This window comes from Jaculus jaculus, chromosome 5 (genome assembly GCF_020740685.1).
Source record: "Jaculus jaculus isolate mJacJac1 chromosome 5, mJacJac1.mat.Y.cur, whole genome shotgun sequence".
Lineage (NCBI taxonomy): Eukaryota > Metazoa > Chordata > Mammalia > Rodentia > Dipodidae > Jaculus > Jaculus jaculus.
In genome coordinates, this window is record NC_059106.1 from 27264879 (window position 1) to 27285415 (window position 20537).

At 39.8% G+C, this 20537-nt stretch overlaps 1 protein-coding gene across 2 annotated transcripts in view; it reads left to right on the forward strand.

Moving 5' to 3' along the window:
• The first annotated feature begins 1324 nt into the window (after positions 1 to 1324).
• Positions 1325 to 20537, forward strand: part of Cntnap5 (contactin associated protein family member 5) — a 768721-nt gene continuing 749508 nt past the window's right edge. For both annotated transcript variants that reach the window (XM_045150560.1, XM_045150562.1), the window contains exon 1: positions 1325 to 1803. In XM_045150560.1, coding sequence (XP_045006495.1) covers positions 1722 to 1803 — 82 coding nt within the window. In that variant the 5' untranslated portion in view covers positions 1325 to 1721. The remainder of the gene's footprint in view (positions 1804 to 20537) is intronic.

Here is a 20537-nt window from a genome sequence, read left to right on the forward strand (position 1 = left end):
CCTTAGTCCTCCAATGATGTGTGACAGCCTCAACCAGACCACAAGGTAAACCTCAGCATTCATGTAGCAGCTGAATGATACTCGGTTCCCTTTCCCTCTTTAGTAGCTGTGCATCAGCCAGCTGAAGTCCAAGGGTTGTCAATAACCTATAAAATAAAAATCAATTTATGTACTGTCTAATGCCAGAGGTAGGTAGAGAGGGGGCATTCAAGTACTCTGAATTGGACCCTAACTCGATTGTAAACTTCATATATGAGAAATCATTACAGTTCCTCGTTCTGTTAAAGTTGGACAGCTTTCTGAAAGCTTCCAGTAAAATCAAAGTCGATTTGTGTTAAAGCACAAAAGTCTTCACATACTCATTAGAAGCCAAAGAAAGAGCCAGGATCCCTTATAGGGAGCCTCAAGAGAGGGGAAAAAAAAAAAAAATCTGAGGCACTCTTTTTTTTTTTTTTTTTTTAATAGAAAGCTTAAGAACCAAACAGGGCCAATCACCCTGACCCTTACCACCTCCAAAAAACACCTCTCTCTCTCTCTCTCTCTCTTTTTTCCATCTCTCTGACGCTAGGGCACCAGTCAGGCGCCAAGACCCACTGCAGAGAGCACCCACCAGTACTTGCCAAAATAACGCGTCCACAGCGAACAGCGAGATGCAGACACAGAAGGCGCGTGGAAAGATGAGCCACAGGAACCCAGGCGTGGGGTGAGGAGAGCAGCCAAGGGGGTGGGGGTGCAGGCTGCTAAACCTTTACATGAGAAAGCACGACAAGATCCAAAGATCCACAGCCCTCTCCACGCTTTGCATGCTAGGGAGCTCACGCAGGGGGAATCCTCCCTCTCCCCGCGCCTCCCCTACCCTCCATAGGGAAGAAGAAGGTCCCTGGTTAGGTGACTGCAAAGCTCTCGGCGTGAAATTCTCTCTTCCCAATGCGTCTGTCTTCCAACTCCCTTCAGTATCCCTTCAACTGCGTGCTTTGAAAACCTTTTTTTTTTTTTTTAAATCTACGTATTTCTACTGGTTCCTCAATTAGAGGATGAAGATAAGGGGAAGGAAGTGGGTGATGACATAGGGAAAGACAGAAGGACAGAGAGGAGAGAAAGGGAAAGAGTGAATGGCGGGGGGGGGGGGGAGGAAGGAGGGAGAAAAGAAGGGAGGGATGGAGGCAGGAAGGGAAAGAGAGCCTTTCCTTCTTCTCAGGTAGCCCCAGCGCACAGCAGCGGCGGTCGTGCGGGTTCTGCCTGGCGACGCGCGCGAGTGGCCGCGGACCCGCCCAAGCAGCTCTCATAGGCGCGCGCGGGGCGGGCTGGCCGGGGGCGGTACCGCAGCACTCAGCTGCCTATAAGGAGCTGTCCTCCAGCCCGGTGCTGATTCCAGCTCTGGCACCGGGCGAGGTGCTTTTGGCTGTCCACTGAGCTGGACGCCTAGGGCTGCCACTGAGTTTGAATTTGCACCGTTGAGGGGAGAGACGAGGAGAAAGAGGCGGGCGAGGAAGGCGCATTCTGCAAGGGGCAATTGCGGAGACTGTAACAGCAGCCGCAGTCCCAGAGAAGCCCGCTGCCGGGGTTTCCGAGGAGCGTCTGGACCCGGGATGGAGTAAAAGAGGGACTCTCCAAGGGGTGTGGGAGGGGATTAGGCGGTGCGGAGGAGAGCGAGGGAGAAGCCCCAAGGCTGGCGCCTGAGAATCTGGGATTCCACTGGGAGAGACCGCTTACTGGGGGCAATGGATTCTGTACTAGGGCTGACCAACGTTGTGACTTTGTTGTTCTCCGGCTTGTGGCATTTGGGATTATCAGCGACAAACTGTGAGTACCAGGAACTGGGAGCGGGAAGGTGAGGTGGATATGCTAGCACTCAGAAAGATAATGTACTGCCCACGAGTACTCAATTATGTCTGCTCTGGTTGGATAAAAAGGAAGAATAAACCAATCAGTTTGGTGCCATCACTCCAGCCATCGCAAAAGTTAGTAGATTGCCCATGACCCAGCCCTGGTAGATTTCCTGCCCTTGTGAATCACAAAGTTCCTTTAGTCTCCTGCTAGCTTCTAGTTCCGTTCTTCATCTCAGCCACAGCTATTTCTGAGAAGGGCCGTGGTTCGCACAGTATGTGCTGACTGAGAGCTGAGCTTCCAGGGACAGAAATGCTCGCAGCCACCGAGCTCACGCCTGGATGTCTCGGGTGTGCAGTGTGCCCTGCGCCCCTAGCTTTCCGCACTTTCTTGGGGCAAAGGCTTCAGCTGGGACATTTTACAGCCCATGGGAACGTGTTGAACATGGTTGAGACTTTGAGCCTAAAAATCATGTCGTCCACCAGGAGATTAACTATTGCCCCTATTACAGAGGGAAGAGCATTGATATGCACTCCACGTGCCCTAAAAACCTGGCTCCAAAGAGCTCATAATGAGTATGTCCTAACTGTGCATTCTGTCATCCAGGCTCCAAGCCCCAGCAAGTGCAGCACATTTAATTTGATAGTCAAGAAGGCTGGAAGCCAGAGGAGTTGCTACCTGCCTTATGTATTTAAAGATCCCAGTTTTTCAAACTTGAATGATTCCCAGAGCTACCACAGGTTCAAGCTCCATTGATAAACTGCCTTTTTAGGCACAGGTAAGGAAGTTTTTCCAACTCTGCGAAGTTCTAAATGAGAGAGAGAGAGAGAATGCAATTAAACTATGTGTGTTGTTTGCAAAGATGGTTTATGAAGATCTCTGAAGTTTCTGCTATCTTCTATTGCTGCCAAAAACCTCAGTGATAGCATCCAAGGTGGAACAGGTTTATTTGATTTTGTAATCTGGACTATCAAAGCCAGGAAAAAGGTGGTACGACTTACTATTGATTCCTTCTACCTCCCTCCACACCGTTTTAATCCAAAAGGACTTAAAGCATCTTGTCCTAGCATTAGCTTTCCAGGGAAGACGACCAGGCAATGCCCAAAGCACAACTTGTGTTTCTAAAATCCACATATTCAGAAGTCCATGATCTGTAGTTATAAATATTTTATTAAAGTTTTCCTTTGTATGAAAGGCCACCCTCTTTAACAGAGAGAAAATTAGCTTGGAGATAATTTCAGAGACTATGTAGGAGCGAGTTAGAGTCTATTTTAATTTTAATCTACTGCTGTCTCCACTTCCCTCTTTCTCTTTCTGTTCTCTCTTGTTCAAAATCTTTCTTCTCTTCCTCCTTCCTCTGCGAAATCATGCCCCTGACTCTGGAATAAAAGATCTAAGTGGCTTAGTAGGAGGAAGTTAGGTATGCTATTGAATTATTTTTTCTACCTTCTGGAACACTAGAGGTCAGTGTTATACAAATGATGCAAAGGTGTGGCTGTTCCCCTTCAGCACACTCACCACCTGGATAGAGGGAAAACTCTGAAGGTCCACAAAGCTGGAGTGAGGAGCATAGATGAAATTGAAAGAACATCTTATATCAGAGGATGGCTTAGAATTCCTCAAGGAACATTTTCTCTTAAGAGTCAGGAAAAAAAAATCGTGGAGTGGTATATTTTCTATAAATTAATTGAATTGTGGTTGTTATGTTTTAAAAGTGCTCATATAATCTATACAGCCTGGATTTAACACTCAAGCTTATCATTTCTTAAGCAGTTCAAAAGCAACTTCTGAATGTTTATAAAAAAATCTTTGTGATAATGAACTATTTCATTAATGAGACTTTCAGTTCCCATTTTCAACTGCCATTTCAATTGAGGACATGCTGCTTGCTAAATATTTTTGGGGCCAGTGTTCTTAAGGAACGATGGCAAGTGTTTATTATACTGTGGAAGTCATGTTAATTCAATGAACAAGAAGCAGCTATCACTTCTGAACTCAGGACATGGTAGGGGCTTTCAGAATGTATGAGGCAAATCCTGTGAGAGGTGGCATTAGTATTCAACGATTCTTCCAGATTCTATTGTTCACACTCTTTATTCATTAAAGGTTGACCTTGGATTTGCTATCTGTATACATTCTGCTGCCATCTCTATGCATGCTTTGATGAGATGTAATTTTCTTCCAAAGAGTCTCGTTTAAACTTGATCTGTAAAAATGGCTTTTAAAGATTTTTTTCCCCTACATTTTCAGTAGTATCTTATGTCACTTGTGATAGCATTCTTAAAAATAGATCATTGGCCCAAGTTGTTTGATGTTGCATAGCTAGTTATAAGTGTAGACTTTTTTCCAGTAAAAATAGCTTTTAGTTGCTTGTATTCTTTTTGCAAACAGTTGTTGTTATCATTATTGTTGCATAGTGTGTGTGTGCACACACGACATTTGTGTGTTTTATTTGCTCATAATCATACAAAAATGTGGGTAGTTATATCTGTGGAAATAATGCTTGCATAATTATAGAGTTTATAAGTTTCTAATTAAACAAAATGCAAACAAAGTCAGATTAGAAAGGCTAGCTACAACATGGATAGTATATATTTATGCTGAGAATATAATTATCGCCCAGTAATAAAAACTCCAAAATTTTTCCCATTTCATATTTTCAGGATATTAAATAGCTTCCACATTTCCTTTGGGTTTACCCTGAGGGGTTTACTTAATTTCAAATGTAGACATAATAGACCCATATTAAATGAAAAACCATTTTATATATAACATCACCTCCCATGACAAAAAAAAAAAAAAAACTGGTGTGACTTGATAGTTTAAGTAAAACCAAAAGTTAGTTAATCTAAGAAGCTTTAGCCTAGTGCAGCATTAGCTAGGGTATTGCATACCCATGTTAAGGGGTCACATACAAGTTAGGTTATTCAACCCTCTGGAGCTTATATGTCAAATGGGAGAATGAATGTAGCAATTGCCATTTGTAACTATTTCAAACAGAACATCAAATAAATGTCTTACTATGGAGATTCTTCCAGTCTTGGTTGTATTGAAAGACAACTTGAAGGGAATAACTTGAATTGACAAGCTAGAAGTGTATGATCCACACACACATGACTACTTTTGATTTAATTTTTAGAAGAACCCCATTATATGATTATCAAGAGTTTTAGTTTTGATCAAAATAACTTGGAATCTAAGCACTTTACATAATTTTCTTGCTACATATGAGAGTCACAGAAATATAGCCTTGATAAAGGAATAAAATATTCCCTTTTAGAATTTTCATCACATGCAGAATCTCTCCTTTAGTAGTATGTGGAATCCAAATACATTTATCAGGATGTGCATGAAGAGATGTGTTATCCTGAGTTACCTGAAGCAAGGAGGCAACCCCCATAATTAGTCACATGGACAAGTGTGGCAACTCTTGTTTGACAGGAAAGTGGTTGTTGAATGCCCTTTTGGTGGGGTTTTCAAATATGTGAAGTGAGGGAGCATTGGTGTGTTCCTTTGGAGGAGTCCCAAAACTTTTCCCATTGTTGGATTGGGTCTTTGACCTTAAGTTGTCCGTGTAGAACCTCTTTCTTTCCACTTAAGCCCTTAGTGGCAAAATAAATCAACACTTTGCAATTGTGAAATGTAAATTAAGCACTAGAAGAGTAATTTTCCAACAAGGAAACATATATTTTTTAAAGTTTCTATTTTTGTAACCTCCACCCCTCACCCAATATACTTGTTCTAATGAGGGGCCCTCTTCTAAACTGCATTTTTCTTTGTCTGTTCCTTGGCGAGTTTCCCTTGAGTGAGTCATTCACTTTGCAGTGTCCATTTATTACAAACCACATGATATGATTTGAAATGTTCCTAAGTCAGTGGATTATGTAAAGTCTTCTTTACAAGGTAGAAATTGTACTGAAGTCTACAAGACTGACAGTCAAAACACTGACAATTTTCACAGTGAGGTTGTAGTAAGAATTTACAGTGTGATAATTTGGAGTTGGTACTGACATACTTCCTGAGTGAGGCTGTTTCATTCATCACAATTGCCACCTTTTGCCTAATGACCTTGTAAAGATTTCTTGCTTATTCTAATGATCTTGATTTAGTAAATAAAGAAATTATATCCAGTTATTATTATGGTACTCTTTATCCCTAATATATTTTTACCTTTAATAGCCAATGTTACCTTATGGTCATTCTGTTTATTGTTGGTATTATATAATCAAAAAGTATAGAGAAATTGTGTCCTTCTAGCAGCTTTACATTTTATAGTTCTTACTTTATAAAATATATATTTGTAAGGTATTCAGTGAAGCATACTTTAAGAAACTAAGTTTACAAGTGAATAAATTTTAGAATACCAGAGCTTAATGATTTTCACAAGAAAATAAAATTAAGCAATGAAAACACAAAATGATGGAACTGTTTCTTTAAACATTTATATTTTGTAATGAAGGAAATTGGACACTTTGAGTACTATCTGTGGGAATTTGACATGGATTCCTTCAGATATTTCTATAACCTATCTACAATGAAGTTTGCAAAAACATATTTAATTTATTTATTTTCAAGGATAGAGAGAATGGGGAGAGAGAGAGAGAGAGAGAGAGAGAGAGAGAGAGAGAGAGAGAGAGAGAGAGAATGGGTACACCAGGGCCTCTATCTACTATATCTCTATACTACTGAAAATGCACTCCAGTTTCATGCACCTCTTTTTGCAACTGGCCTTACATTGGTACTGGGGAATCAAACCCAGGTGTTCAGATATTGTGGGCAAGTGTCTTAACTGTTGAGCCATCCCTCTAACCCCAACAGTGCAGTTTTAATTTGATCCACCTTCTGAGTCATATCTTAAAGAAGCAAAACCAAAAACACTGGATTCTAACTTTAATGCAAGATGGAAACATCACATTGTTCAAAGGCAAGCCACCTCATATTGAGATTATTAAGATTAGAACATGATGATTAATTATTTTCTTCCATATGTTATGATTGCAAGGGTTAAAAGGGTTAAATATTGAGAGAGACTTGAAAATACCTCAGCTTTGTGCACACAAACGTGGCAATACCATTAAGGATATATCCACCGATATCCTGTTCTATATGTGTGTCAGTCTGAACAAAACAGTTTTACTGAGGTAGTTCTTATGAGCCCCATTTCACATCACTGGGCTGGGCCTGATCTACTTTCTAGTGTTGTCAATGTTATCTTCATCATTTTTCCCACATTACTCTGTCACCTTTTATAAACAAGCCAGGATACCTCATATCTTGTTGAATTTATTTGCACAGGGCATTTACTTGGCCTAAAATACTTTTCTCATTTGCTGTCTCTCCTCATTTTCTGCCAAGCACAGACACACGCACACCCCCCCCACACACACACACCACCACTACCACCACCACCACCACAATACAACACAATATGGGTCAGATACCACTATTTATTTAATTTCCTTAGCATTTCGTATAATCATCATTTTGTCAACTAAGATTCCTGTTTCATTGATGTCCATATTGTATTTAAATTTCTCTATCTAACACCTAAAACAGTGAAAGAACTAGCTGATTTTTAGTTTCCTTCTAAATGTATGATTTTTCTATGTTTCTGTTGCTAATATCTTGCTTTAAAATGCATTTTGTTTTGTGTTTATTTAAACTAATAACTTTCATATGTCAGAGTTGTGGCTATTCCAAGTAGAAGTTGGCTGTCAAGGAATTAGCAGAAGGCCATATGAAATCCACCGATTGGGGCCCTATCTGATCCTATGTGTATGTATACATATATATATGTATGTGTATATATATATATATATATATATATATATATAATACATATACATATGCATACATACACACACACACACACTCACACACACACACACACATACATATTGTGGAGTAGATTTTAGTGATGGATCACATGGCTATTTTTTCTTTGGAAAGTTTCTCCATCTGTTTGACCTTAGGACCAAGTAAGAGCTAAAATTATTAACTTGCTCTATGAATGTTTAATGAGTCTTTCCTATATAATCTGAAAAATACAAGATCACACTGCTATAAAATCTTTTTCATTCCCAAATATTCAATATAATAGGAAAATTCTTGAATTCCATTCAATTGAATTTTAGTACTAAATTTTGGCAAAGATATTTGTTTTAGTGTCAAAGCCACCACATTGCTCTTGTTAAATAATAGTGAGAGGCTAGATAGATTGCTAAGCGAGTAAGGCACTTGCTTGCAAAGCCTAAGGACTTGGGTTAGATTCCCCAGCATCTACAGAAAGCCAGAAGCACAAAGTGGCACATGTGTCTGGAGTTTGTTTGCAGTGACTGGTGGACCTTTGGTGACCATTCCCTCTGTGTCTATCTCTCTTTTATCTTTTCTACTTGAAAAAGAAAATAAAGTAATAAAAAATAAGAAAAAAAGAAAAAGCTTTTCTTAAAAAAAATAAGATTGAGAGTTTATGTCATTACATTAAACTATGATCAAAGAAGATAGAAATGTAAGTAGTTTGTGAGAGTTGCTCATTTCAAGAACTTACAGAGGAAATTATTCACAAGCATATTTTATTTCTTTCTTCTTTAACATTTATTTATTGATTTGTTTGTTTATTTATTTATTTAAGAGGGAGAGAGAGTGAAGAAGGGAGAGGGAAGGAGGGAGGGAGGGAGAATGGGCATGATAGGGCCTCTAGCCAGTGCAAATAAATTCCAGATGCATATGCCACTTTGTGTATCTGGCTTATGTGGGTACTGGGGAATTGAACCTGAGTCCTTAGGCTTAGCAGGTCTTCTTCTTAACATCCAGCTTGTCTGTGAAGCTGGAGAAGTAAAAATGAATTAAAGTGATATAGTGTATGACCTACAGCAATTCTGAGCACCGATGAGCTGGAAATGTATCTTTTGTCAAGTCAGTGATAGATGCTATAATACAGGTGAGCAGAGGTGCAGTATGAGGCCTCAACGAGGCATCAAGTGAGCATCCAGTATTGACTAGTATATCTGGCTTTGTTCCTAAGGAAAGCAAAATTTAGGCAAAGGCTTAAATAAGCACAGCCTTCACTGGATAGAGAAAGAAGGGGGAAGCTATTGGCATAGGGCATAGGGATAAAAAAAGAATCACTGGGGTAGCTCAACATGGGGAGCTTTGTTATTTAGTTTTAGAGCTGAGTAGTTTGCTTTCATGCATATTACTTTTGGGAATGCATGTTGAAAATGAAGTACGACCCCAGGTGTCATAATCAAGAATGCAGTATATCTTTCCTTGGTAGGGCAGAGGCTGTGTCTCTCTCACTCTCCTGAAGCTGGCCCATTATGCTAGAACGGTGGTCCTGTGACCACAAGATATCCTCCTGTCTCGTATTCTCCAGCACTGGAATCGCAAACACACACTAACTGCTTTGTAATGTTACCTGAGTTCTGAGGATGAAACTGAGGTCATCGTTGTGACAGAAGCGCTGTCCTGACTGAGCTATCTCCCAAGCTCACACATAGGTTGCCTTTTAAACTTTTTATTGGAAACATGATACATGTATATAATGTATTTTGGTTATGCTCCCCTCATGTTACCTTCTTCTGTTTACCCTCCCTATTCCCCTACCACCAAACACCTTCTTCCTCCAAACGTCCAAGCATATGCTTCAACTTTAACGTCTGTGTGAGTGTGAGAGAGAAAAAGAGAAAAGGACAAAGAGAGAGAGAGAGAGACCCACTGAATTTAGTCACAGTTGCTTGCATGAGCACAGGTGAGGAAGTTGTACCAGAGCACATGTGACACACCAGTGGATACATCATTGAAGAATGGATCTCCTCCTCCTCCTCCTCCAGTAGCCACTAACTCCCAATAACTTTACAGTGAAGGCTGGGAGCCTCATGCCCTCCTCTACTGCAGATAGCAGAAAGTTGATGCGCCCAGAAGTGCACAGATCTTGTGCAGTTAACAGTGATGTCATGTCTGGAAGACAGCATTCCACAGCACCCTTCTCCAATCATAGTTTTAATGCTATGCAGTTTTGCTGAAGGTTTTTATACATGTAATTAGCATAAACATACTTTTATCTTTTAAGTTAGTAAGGGATTGAAAGCAATGGAGATCAAAACACTACTGGTAAGAAAAGTATTTGAGATGATTATAGTAACTCAGGTGACAATTATTAAAACAGAATGTCTGAGATTACATTTGACACAGATTTAGAGAGAAAATAATGACCAAGTAAATTCAACACACAGGGACATATGCACGAGTAAACTTACAAAAGCACAGATTTGTGGTTTAACTGTATTTGACAGCTGCTTCCATTGCTTTTGAAAAATGAGTGCCATAGACGCTAGAAAAGGTGCTCTGTTCTCCGAAATGAAGTTCTTTTCTGGGAATAGCAAACAACCACACTCTCAGTACTGCATATTTCATATTTGCCTGACACCATATAGCACATGCTGTCTGTATCCATCATCTTCCAGCACCGTCTAGTCTGTAAATTATACTGGTTTGTGTCAGCAGAGTGAGAACTAGTCATTAAGGAATGTTTAATTAAACCTCGACACACTGGTTCTCATTCCCCCACTGTCGGGGGAGAACGAGGCATCATGACTACTCTCAGTGACTGTGCTGCAGAAAGAGAGAGCGGGAAGTTGTGCTGGGAAGATGTGCTATCATTGGCAGTGATCTGAAAGCATAAATTACAAATCATCTCCACATTTCTAACTGCCTTTGTATATATTCTTGGGGGTTGACTAATGCCATCTGTGCCTTGGACCAGCTGTATTGATTGAGCTTTAAAAGATGTCAGCAGTAACTTTGGAGATAGAAACAAAGTGAAAGAAAATGCTAGCACCCTTGTTGTGATGTATATTATTTTTAAATATCCACTGTTGGAGGCAGAATCATTCTTCTGAAGACAAGAAACGGTAAATGGCAGTCTAAAGAAAGTTTCACACTGGGCCGATGTTTCGTAGGTCTTTCCCCAGGCTACTACTATAGGGTGAATATGTACATACACACGTGTGTGTGTGTGTGTGTGTGTGTGTGTGTGTGTGTGTGTGTGTGTGTTTAATACTCTCCTTTCCCTTCTTTTCCTTCCTTTCCCCCTTCCTCATTCCTACCCTCTTATGGTGAGGCCATGACATTCTTATATTACCAACATCTCTTCTATGAGCTCATTGCTATTTTAAGGGTATAAGAGGAGGAGAAAAGTAAAATGTCTGTTGGGTTACAGTGCTTCTTTGCTAAACTACATGGACATACCCACTAAAGGTGTAACTTCCCACCAAGGCCCATGAAAGTACAGGTGTAGTACAGGTTTTTCACCTACAGGACACTTGAAACCCACCTGGTTACCTAAGGAACCAACCCATCTGTCCCAGAACTACTTCTTTGCAAATTCCGTTATTCCCCTGAATCTCTAATTATGAAGGGAAACGTCTTTTAATTCCAATTCATAGATATAATCTTTAAGACCAAGACCCCCATGTGGAAAGAAACTATAGGGTTGAACATTTGACTACTCAGAGAAATGAACTTTCCAGAAGGAAAGTGTACAAGACAGTGCTGTGCATATGGGGGAAGGGAATAGGATATTCTAAGCTGAGTAAAGGCAAAGAACAGAAATGTCAAGAATACCAGAGGTAAATGTTGATGTTTTTTCTATGTCCTGGCCGATCGCCACTCCTCCAAATCACATGGCTAAAACACAACAGGTAGGCCAATGAGAAGGCATAAGGAATAATTGTAAGGTCCTAAGTCACACAGTGCTACTCCATTAGCTTTATTCTCACCTAGAATTGCCTATAAATATTAACATGTGCTTTGCAGTCAGTCAGCATGGATTTATCATGAGGTCTGTATATATAATGGGCAGAGTGATCAGCTGGAAATGTATTTACTAATGTACTTACTAATGTACTTGCTAATGAATTCCAGCAAGTATAACCTCGTAATCCACTATAAGGCAAGTGGGGCAAGCACACAACTCCTTCAACATTCTTTTTATATCTCTGTGATAATATTCTTGTATGTGCAGGAGTGCATGTGTGAATACTTGTGTGTTATATGCAGGTACATACATATGCACATGTGGGTGTGTATGCATGTAGCGGTCAGAGGACAACTTTAGATGTTATCCTCAGGAATCTCATAGACCATTTAGTTTTGGAAACAGGCTCTCTCACTGGCCTGTAACTTGCAAATTAGGCTACACTGGATTGACAGCAAGCAAATGTTAGGTATTCTCCAGCTTCCACCTTTCCAGACCCAAAATAATACATCAGTAATACCATGCAGAATATATATACATAGGTTTATATATAAATAAATAAATATATATATATGTGTGTGTGTGTTTGTGTCTGTGTGTGTGTGTAATTTATTTATTTATTTGAGAGAGAAAAAGGCAGAGAGAGAGAGAGAGAATGAGTAAGCCAGGGCCTCCAGCCACTGCAAACAAACTTCAGTTGCTTTTGCCCCCTTGTACATCTGGCTTATGTGGGTCCTGGAAAATCAAACTGGGATTCTTTAGCTTTGTTGGCAAACACCTTAACCACTAAGTCAGTCTCTGAGTTTTGGTTTTATGTTTGTTTTTTATTTTTAATTTTTCTTCGTGTGTGTCTCTGTCTGTGTCTTTGTTCACACCCTGAAAATTTAACTTAGATTCCTATGCTTGCAAGGCAAGAACTTTACCCAGTGAACTCTATCCCCAGTCCTGTTTCAAGAAAGCATGGAAAACTGAGCACGTCTTGGAGAAGATGCCAGGGTTATGGGATATGAATGAATACTTGAACAGACTTTAAAAGGATCAGTGAGTTCTAAGTTCCAGAATGGGTGTGTTCTTTATTTCCCACTAACATTTTTTTGTAGGGGACATGAGCAGTTGGGGATAGAACTGGAAGGCCAGGGCTGACAACATCGCCTTTGGTGTACTCTGCAAGGGGGCTTCTGGGCAAATTAGTATCAAGGACCTTTATCTCTTGGTGGTGCAGCTATGAAATGGTCATGAATAAACAATTGATGGGAAATATTACAAATCTTTGGCCACATTGGCTCAAGAGAAAGAAAAGACCCAATTATAGCCTCAAAGCAAAATCTGATCACTGTGGTAGGTCACTACATGTGCTGCTCAGTATATGAATGCACCTCCTCTTTTCCTCTTTCTCTTTACCTTCAGGACTCCTTTCCTTCTCTCCAGTTGACATCATACTCTTTCCCTCCGTTTTTCCTCCTCTTCCCTTTTTACATCCTTTCTTTGCTGTCTTCCCCATTGCTGTTCTCCTTTCTATCTTTATCCCATTACTCTCCTTGTTATTTACATTTTTCTAAGTGACTACTTTTATGTTTTAGGGCCTACACTGTTTTTCAGGGTTCCCACTAAAGTGTCACTCATGGGGAAAAGGAGCTTGGGAAATTTGGAGAGTGCAGCCTTAAGTGGCCAGTGATGCGTGTAATTTCTCGAATGTTCATCTTCAACACTCAGGCAAATTTGCATTTGGCGCTATATTATATCTGTTTTTGTTATGATAAAAAATATTTCCCTAATCTTTAATTAAAATTGATGAGCCAAGTTTATTACCTAAGCCCATAGAAGAGGACTGCAAATGCTCAGGGACTTAGACTTGGCTTTTTAACTCTTTTCTCTTCCCATTTGAGCCTTTCTGGATTTCTATACACAAATAATTTTATGTCTCCCCCTTCATTTCAGGACACCAGGTGACTTTGTTTCCCATTATCTATTCTTACTGAACTATAAGATGCAGACTAGTGTTAATCAGTGATGGGAGTAGAAGGACCTAATCTGCAGGAGGGCTGTGGGGGAACATACGCAGCCTGTTTGGTGAACAGAAGTATAGTTTTGAGGAGGCACCATAATGAAGAATCACAAGCTCCACCCCAAGTCTGAGCTGGCCTTGAAGTGTGAGACAAGGTTGCCATTTGCACAAGGCTCACCCTGGGGGAATGAGTTCTGTTCAATTACAATATTGTAGTCAACAAGGTTGAGTGCTTTTTGATAGGGAACGGGCTGAAATCACTAGGATATTAAGTGAGACTAATTGGTCTCATTTTAGATTAACCAGAATTTTTTTAGACATAATCAAAAGAAATAAATCAGCAGATAGGAAAGGCATAACACTGGAGATTTGAGAATTCTTTTTTTTTGTTTGTTTTTGTTTTTTGTTTTTCAAGGTAGGGTCTCACTCTAGCCCAGGCTGACCTGTAATTCACTATGGAGTCTCAGGGTGGCCTTGAACTCACAACTCACGGCAATCCTACTACCTCTGCCTCCTGAGTGCTGGGATTAAAGGCATGTGAGATTTGAGAATTCTTTAACCAGTGTGTGTGTGTGTGTGTGTGTGTGTGTGTATCTCAGGATATCAGACCTACATACCACTCTATGCTAAGTATGTGCTAGCTTGGATGCTTAGGGAATTGAACCAACATCAGATCACTAACATGTCACCACAGTAGAGATTGTAATGCAGTTTCCTGTCTTCAAAGCTTATATTGATGTTTACTACCTGCTCCCTCATAGAGACTAACATGAAAGCTGAGCTCATCATAAATCAGAGGTTATGCTTGCCGAGACAGTTCTCTCTGACTTGTGGTAGGGAATAACCTCCTCTGTCCTGGTCTATAGAAATTGTCCTGCTGCATAGGCCTATGCTTACATTAAAAAAATACTCATTCCCTATCTCTAAGGATGCCATTGTTTCTATAGGACTATTTATAAAAGTTGCTTATAGGCCTGGGGATATAGCTCAGTGAATAAAGTGTTTACCTGATAAGGAGGAGGACCTGAGTTCATTCTTTAAAACATATGGAACAATTCCAACCATGGTTGATGTACTTGTAATCCCAGAGTGGAGGAGGCAGAGACAGGTGGATTACTGGTAGATTCCTGGAACTTGTTGGCCACAAGACCTAACCTAATCATTCAGATCCAGGCCAATGAAAGACTCATTCTAAATAAATAAATGAATCGAGTGGACTATGTTCCCAAGGAACAACACACTTGCACTACGGACTGTGCATGCACATGCACATACACCCACATCCTCCCAACACATGCAGGTACCTGTACACTTGTATGAGCACACACAAAAAATACAAAAGTAGAGCCGGGCGTGGTGGCGCACGCCTTTAATCCCAGCACTCGGGAGGCAGAGGTAGGAGGATTGCCATGAGTTCAAGGTCACCCTGAGATGACAGAGTTAATTCCAGGTCATCCTGGACCAGAGTGAGACCCTACCTCAAAAAACCAAAAAAAAAAAAAAAAAAAAAAAGTTGAGAAAAAAAAGTTGCCTATATTACTGAGCAAAGCTTTCCATGAGTAGGGTCTATCCTAGTGCAAAGGAATTTACACTACGTCCCATAACCAGTAAACATTGTTGGCGTGCACACCCCAGTTGTGCTCCTTAGACACCCTCCTCGCTAATGGAAGGATTTTCATCACTAATGATATTTTCACCTGCAAAACTTGATAGATGGATATCTAAATGTTGTTTTTATTTTCCCACTTTTATGCATGCACTATTATTCATGATAGTAGTCTCATACAATACCCTAGGTGTCCATCAACAGATGAACAAAAAGTTGTGGTCTATATGCCAAGTGGAATACCATTAAACTTTCAAAAGAAAGAACCTTTAATAATGTCACACTACGTGAAATAAGGCAGGCACAGAGTAACAAATACAACAGCACTTCCTTTTTTTGTATGTGACCTAAAACAGTAAATATCAGACAAGGAGAATGTAGGATAGTCATTTCCAGGGGCTAGAAGTGTATGGGGGAATGACATCTTAGTCAAAATGTATGGAGCTTCAGTAACATAAGAGAAATCAGATTTGGAGACCACTCGTCTAGCGCAACAGCATCCATAATGAAAGGTGTGCTTGCGAAGAACTTAGACACTAAATGTCCTCAGAACAAAGAAGGATAAATATGTGAATTGTCTTCATTCATTCATTTCACAATGCACACATACAATAAAAGAGGTTGAGTATCATCTATACAGTTTCTCTTTTTTTAACTAAAATTAACTAAAAATGTGGTGCTGCTGAAGGAAACCTACCCATGGTACTTATAGCACAGGGTCAAGTAAGGGCGGGATAAAACACAGTTGTGATTCTTCTCTGTCTTCAGAGTGCATGGTTTGCTTTTATGCCCTGTCTGCCACCTCTTTTGATGCATCAGGAGTCAAAAGATGAACTGTACCTGATATTAGTGCCCTCCAACTCTGGCCAGTTAGAATGAAACACCCTTGTTGCTGGCCTCAGAGCACCTATTTGGTAGAGGAGAGACAGCCTATATACCAGCTAGTGTGCACTGTCCACTGCATGGAAAATCTCTGCTTTAATTGCAAGCTGTCAAGAGTTTATTACCTTCAATATAGTCTACTACTGGGCGTGGTTATGAGACCTGTCCCCGTGCCCTCTGCCTTAAAATTTAGTTACTGTCTTGATTTATTGGAATTTATTCCTTTGGATTACAAAGACTAATGACCTGTTCCTTACAGCGACACCTCTATTTTAGCATCCTGTCATTGTTCACACCAAGGCAATTAATAAATACTTCGTTGGAGCTGTCATAAACAGTTAACATTTTATAGGATAATTCCTAAGATACCTAAATGTTATTTCAAAAGCAGAATCTTATATTTGCTGAAATGAAATCCTAGATACAATTTTAGTGCATAAAAGTATTATAGGGAGAGAGCTACTTTGGGGAAAATGGGGCAAGAAGGCATGAGTTCTAAGATTATATATATTCTTTTCCTTAAGCATGTGTGTATGTGTGTGTTGCACATCATGTTTTTGCACATAGAAGTGCACGCCCAGTGAAAACATGTGCAGAGGCCACAGAAGAACATTGGATGTCCTCCTTTATTGCTCTTCTGTTACCAGTAGTGTGTGGGTATTTCCAGGTTTTTGACATCATATTCAAGGAATTGAAGGAAGCTAGTTCAGTTGTAGTGCAGGTTGTTCATGCAACTTGATACAGGTGGGAGGGTCATAGGTTCCCAACGGGCTGCTAGGTGCACTGCTTAGAGGAAGGGTTTGTTAATTTCTCAAGCTAGTCAGTGTGTATCTCAACTATTCCTCATGCTTGTCTGCCTCACTTCTGCATTGTTTTCCTTGAGATAGAGTCTCTAGCTGAAACTGGAGCTGCCAATACTTTTGGTTCAACAGGTGGACCAGCAATTTCTCTCTGACCTCCCACTATTATAGTACAGGTGTTACAGCATTCCGGCCAAGGCCCAGACAATTTACATGGTGCTGTGAATCAAACTTGGATGTCCACAGGACCTCTCATGCTTGAGTGGGAAGCCCTCTTACCCATTGAATCATTTTCTCAGCTTGTTCACTGACATTCTTCATCCTCTGATTCTTCATGGAGGGGTGCTGTGAAATCCTTGGTCTTATTTTTAATTGCACAAATCTATAAGTTTATAATGTTTGAAAAAGGATTAGCTATAAGACAGTATAGGACCATGAAAGGGGGAACAGTGTCATTTCTCTGTTATGACTAATTTTTAACTGGTATGGAGCAACAAGGCTGAGCAGGAAGTAGCATATTGTCTGTTTGCTTTTGTTAGTGAACCTGTGATAGGCCACTAAATATTTTAAATCTGTTTCTGTTATTGACACATGACAGTTGTGGGGTATCCAGTGATAGCCTGATGCATATATACTTTGTATAATGATCATATCACGGTGATATTGGTCAGCTTAAGTACTTATCACTTCTTTGTAGTTAGCTAAAAGCCATAAATTTTTGCACACTCTACTGATAGGAAGACAAATGTAGATAGCAATGAGGTATAGCTTATTACAAATAGCTATAAGAGAAGCTCCTACATTAACTTTTTAAATTTTATTTATTTATTTATTTGAGAAAGTGAGATAGAAAGAGGGAGGAAGAGAGAGAGACAGAGAATGGGTACACCAGATTCCAGCTACTGCAAATGAACTCCAGACGCATGTGCCACCTTGCGCAGCTGGCTTGTGTGGGTGCTGGGGAATTCAAACAAGGTCCTTTGGCTTTGCATGCAAATATCTTAACCACTAAGCCATCTCTCCAGCCCATCCTGCTTGTGCTTTTAACCCCTTGGAAATCCTGCTTCTCTTTCTGCTATTTTCTATGAAAATCATGGCAAGACAGTCTTACTAGCATTTGCTGATGTAAAATGATAGTAGCTTTTCGAAAAAGAATTGTGTCCTCAAATTGTTCTCTTAGTCCACAGTCAACACCTATTTTTATGTTAAGGAATTATCTTGTAAAGGCTCTTAAACTACCCACCTCCATCACAGACATCCTTTTTGGACCACGTCAAAAGAATATATCTCATGTTAACTGTGATTAAATTGTCTGTGCATTGCACACCGTGTGGAAAAAATAATGACTTGGTAATTGATGTACAAACAGGTGGAGTTAAATCCCAGAAGATGCAGATGCCTGGGTCTAACATGTTGGGGAGGGTGGGGAAATTGCAGAATGTAGACACAGAGTTGTGGCTCCCTGCACTGTCTCAGACTGTGTTTCCTCACTTTTTATTTTTATTTATTCTTTTTTTTTTCCTAATAAGGAAGAGAGAGTGAGAGAGAGAGAGAGACAGAAAGAGAGAGTGAGAGAATGAATATTTCAGGGCCTGCTGCAAACATATTCCAGATGCATGCTTTAGTTTGCACATCAGGTTTTACCTGGGTACTAGGGAAATGAATCTGAGTTGTCAGGCTTTGCAAGGAAGTGCCTTCACATTGAGCCATGTTTCTAACCCCTCACTTTTAAGTAAGAGATGAACGTTGGTTCAACCATAAGAGAGGTCATTTCAAGGATGTATTTTATCAATCAATATGAGTGCTAGACAATGTACCAAAAGCTATAGAACATCTGGGTTTAGTCTTTTTTTAATATTTTATTTATTTGTAAGGAGAGAGGGAGAAAGACAGAGAGTGAGTGAGCATGCCAAGGACTCCTGCCCCTTCAAATAAATTCCAGATATATGAGCCACTTTGTGCATATGGTTTTACATGCTTATATGGGAATGGAGCCCAGGCCATTAGGGTTTCCAAGCAAGCACATTAATTGATGAACCATCTCTCTAGCCCTGGATTCAGTATTTTAAATTTAAAAAGACTGAGAGGAAGAGGCAGACAAAAAGAGTGAGTATGAATGTTCTGGAGCCTCCTGTCACTACAAACAAACTCCAGATGCATATACCACTTTATATATCTGGCTTTGTGTGTATCAAATCCAGCCCAGCAGGCTTTTAGGACATGTTAGCAAGTGCTTTTAACCACTGAGCAATCTTTCCACCCCATAGATTCAGTCTTTCTTACTGACTTTATTTGCACTGCTAATGTTAATCACACCCTTGAGTGTTTGCTCAGAGAGCATCTATCGGATTATCTTTGCATTTTGATCTTCATAGTGCTCACTCATCCCTCTAGTGAACTTCATTCAAGTGCCTTGTTTTTCATTTTAATATAATCTAACATAATTTACTATTTCAATGTAATATATACCATTTGATAAGTCTCATGCTATTTTGACTGAGCTAACTGGACATATGCCATTTGCTAAATTATTTAAAAAGATTTTTGGTAATATGAAATAAGCATATATACACATATATGCATATCAACTTTTCTGATGAATTATTATTTATTTTTTGCCCCGTATGCTAGCACCTAGTACAGTCCTACATGCGTATCCTCTGTTTAAACCATTTATATTGGTGACTGTCAAAATTGATTATCTCACAAAGTCAATATTAACTGTGTGTCATCTTTGTGAATATTTACCTCTTTAGATAATGAGTCAAAGTGGGCATTTGAATGGAAATTAATGTCAATTTTCTTTTTCTGAAATTGAATGTTTTGTCAGGAAGTTGGGAGGTGTTGTAGGTGTGCCCCACCAAGGCCACTCTTTCAGGGTGGGGTTGCAACTGCAGGTGTATTCTGATTCACTGAAGCTCACAGTTCCTCCACAGAGTTCTGTTGTCTATAAGAATGTAAATGTCAAATATATTCAACTTAACATTTTTATAACAAAACCAGAAAATAGTGACACTTTTTGATCAATGATCCCAGGCTATGGTATTTATTTAGGCCATGATATTGTTACTGGAAAGACACAAAACTCCTCCAGTAAAATAAAAAATAAAAAAATAAAAAAAAAACAATTAGCTGCTGAATACAGGAATACAATTGAGTTCTATAGTAGTATTTCCTTTGACTTGAAATATTGATTTAATATTCTTATATACCCTCACATATGTGCCTTAGAAATATATGTGTGTGTACCAATGCTCTCATTTCATTGCTTTTAGAAGTCAGTGATCATATGTGCTGTCTTTCTTGTTTCTCTGATCAAATACCTGACAAAACACAAATTCAGGGAAAGAGGGCTTACTTTGGTTACAGGTTGCCCTTGGATCCTAGGTTCGACTAGAGGCATGGGTTCAGGCATCTCCATGGTGGCAGTAGTGGGTTACTCAGGCTCATATTTCTTCATTTCCTAGAGAAAGAGAAAGGAGAGAATAGACTAGAAGTGGAGTCATACTATAAAACTTCAAAGCCCACTCCCTAATGTCTTACTTCCTCCATCCAGGCTCCATTTTCTAAAGTGATTCTGTTGCCTTCCATAACAGATCCATCAGCTGGGGACGAAGAGTTCAAACACTCGAGCCTGTGGGAAACATTTCACATTCAAAC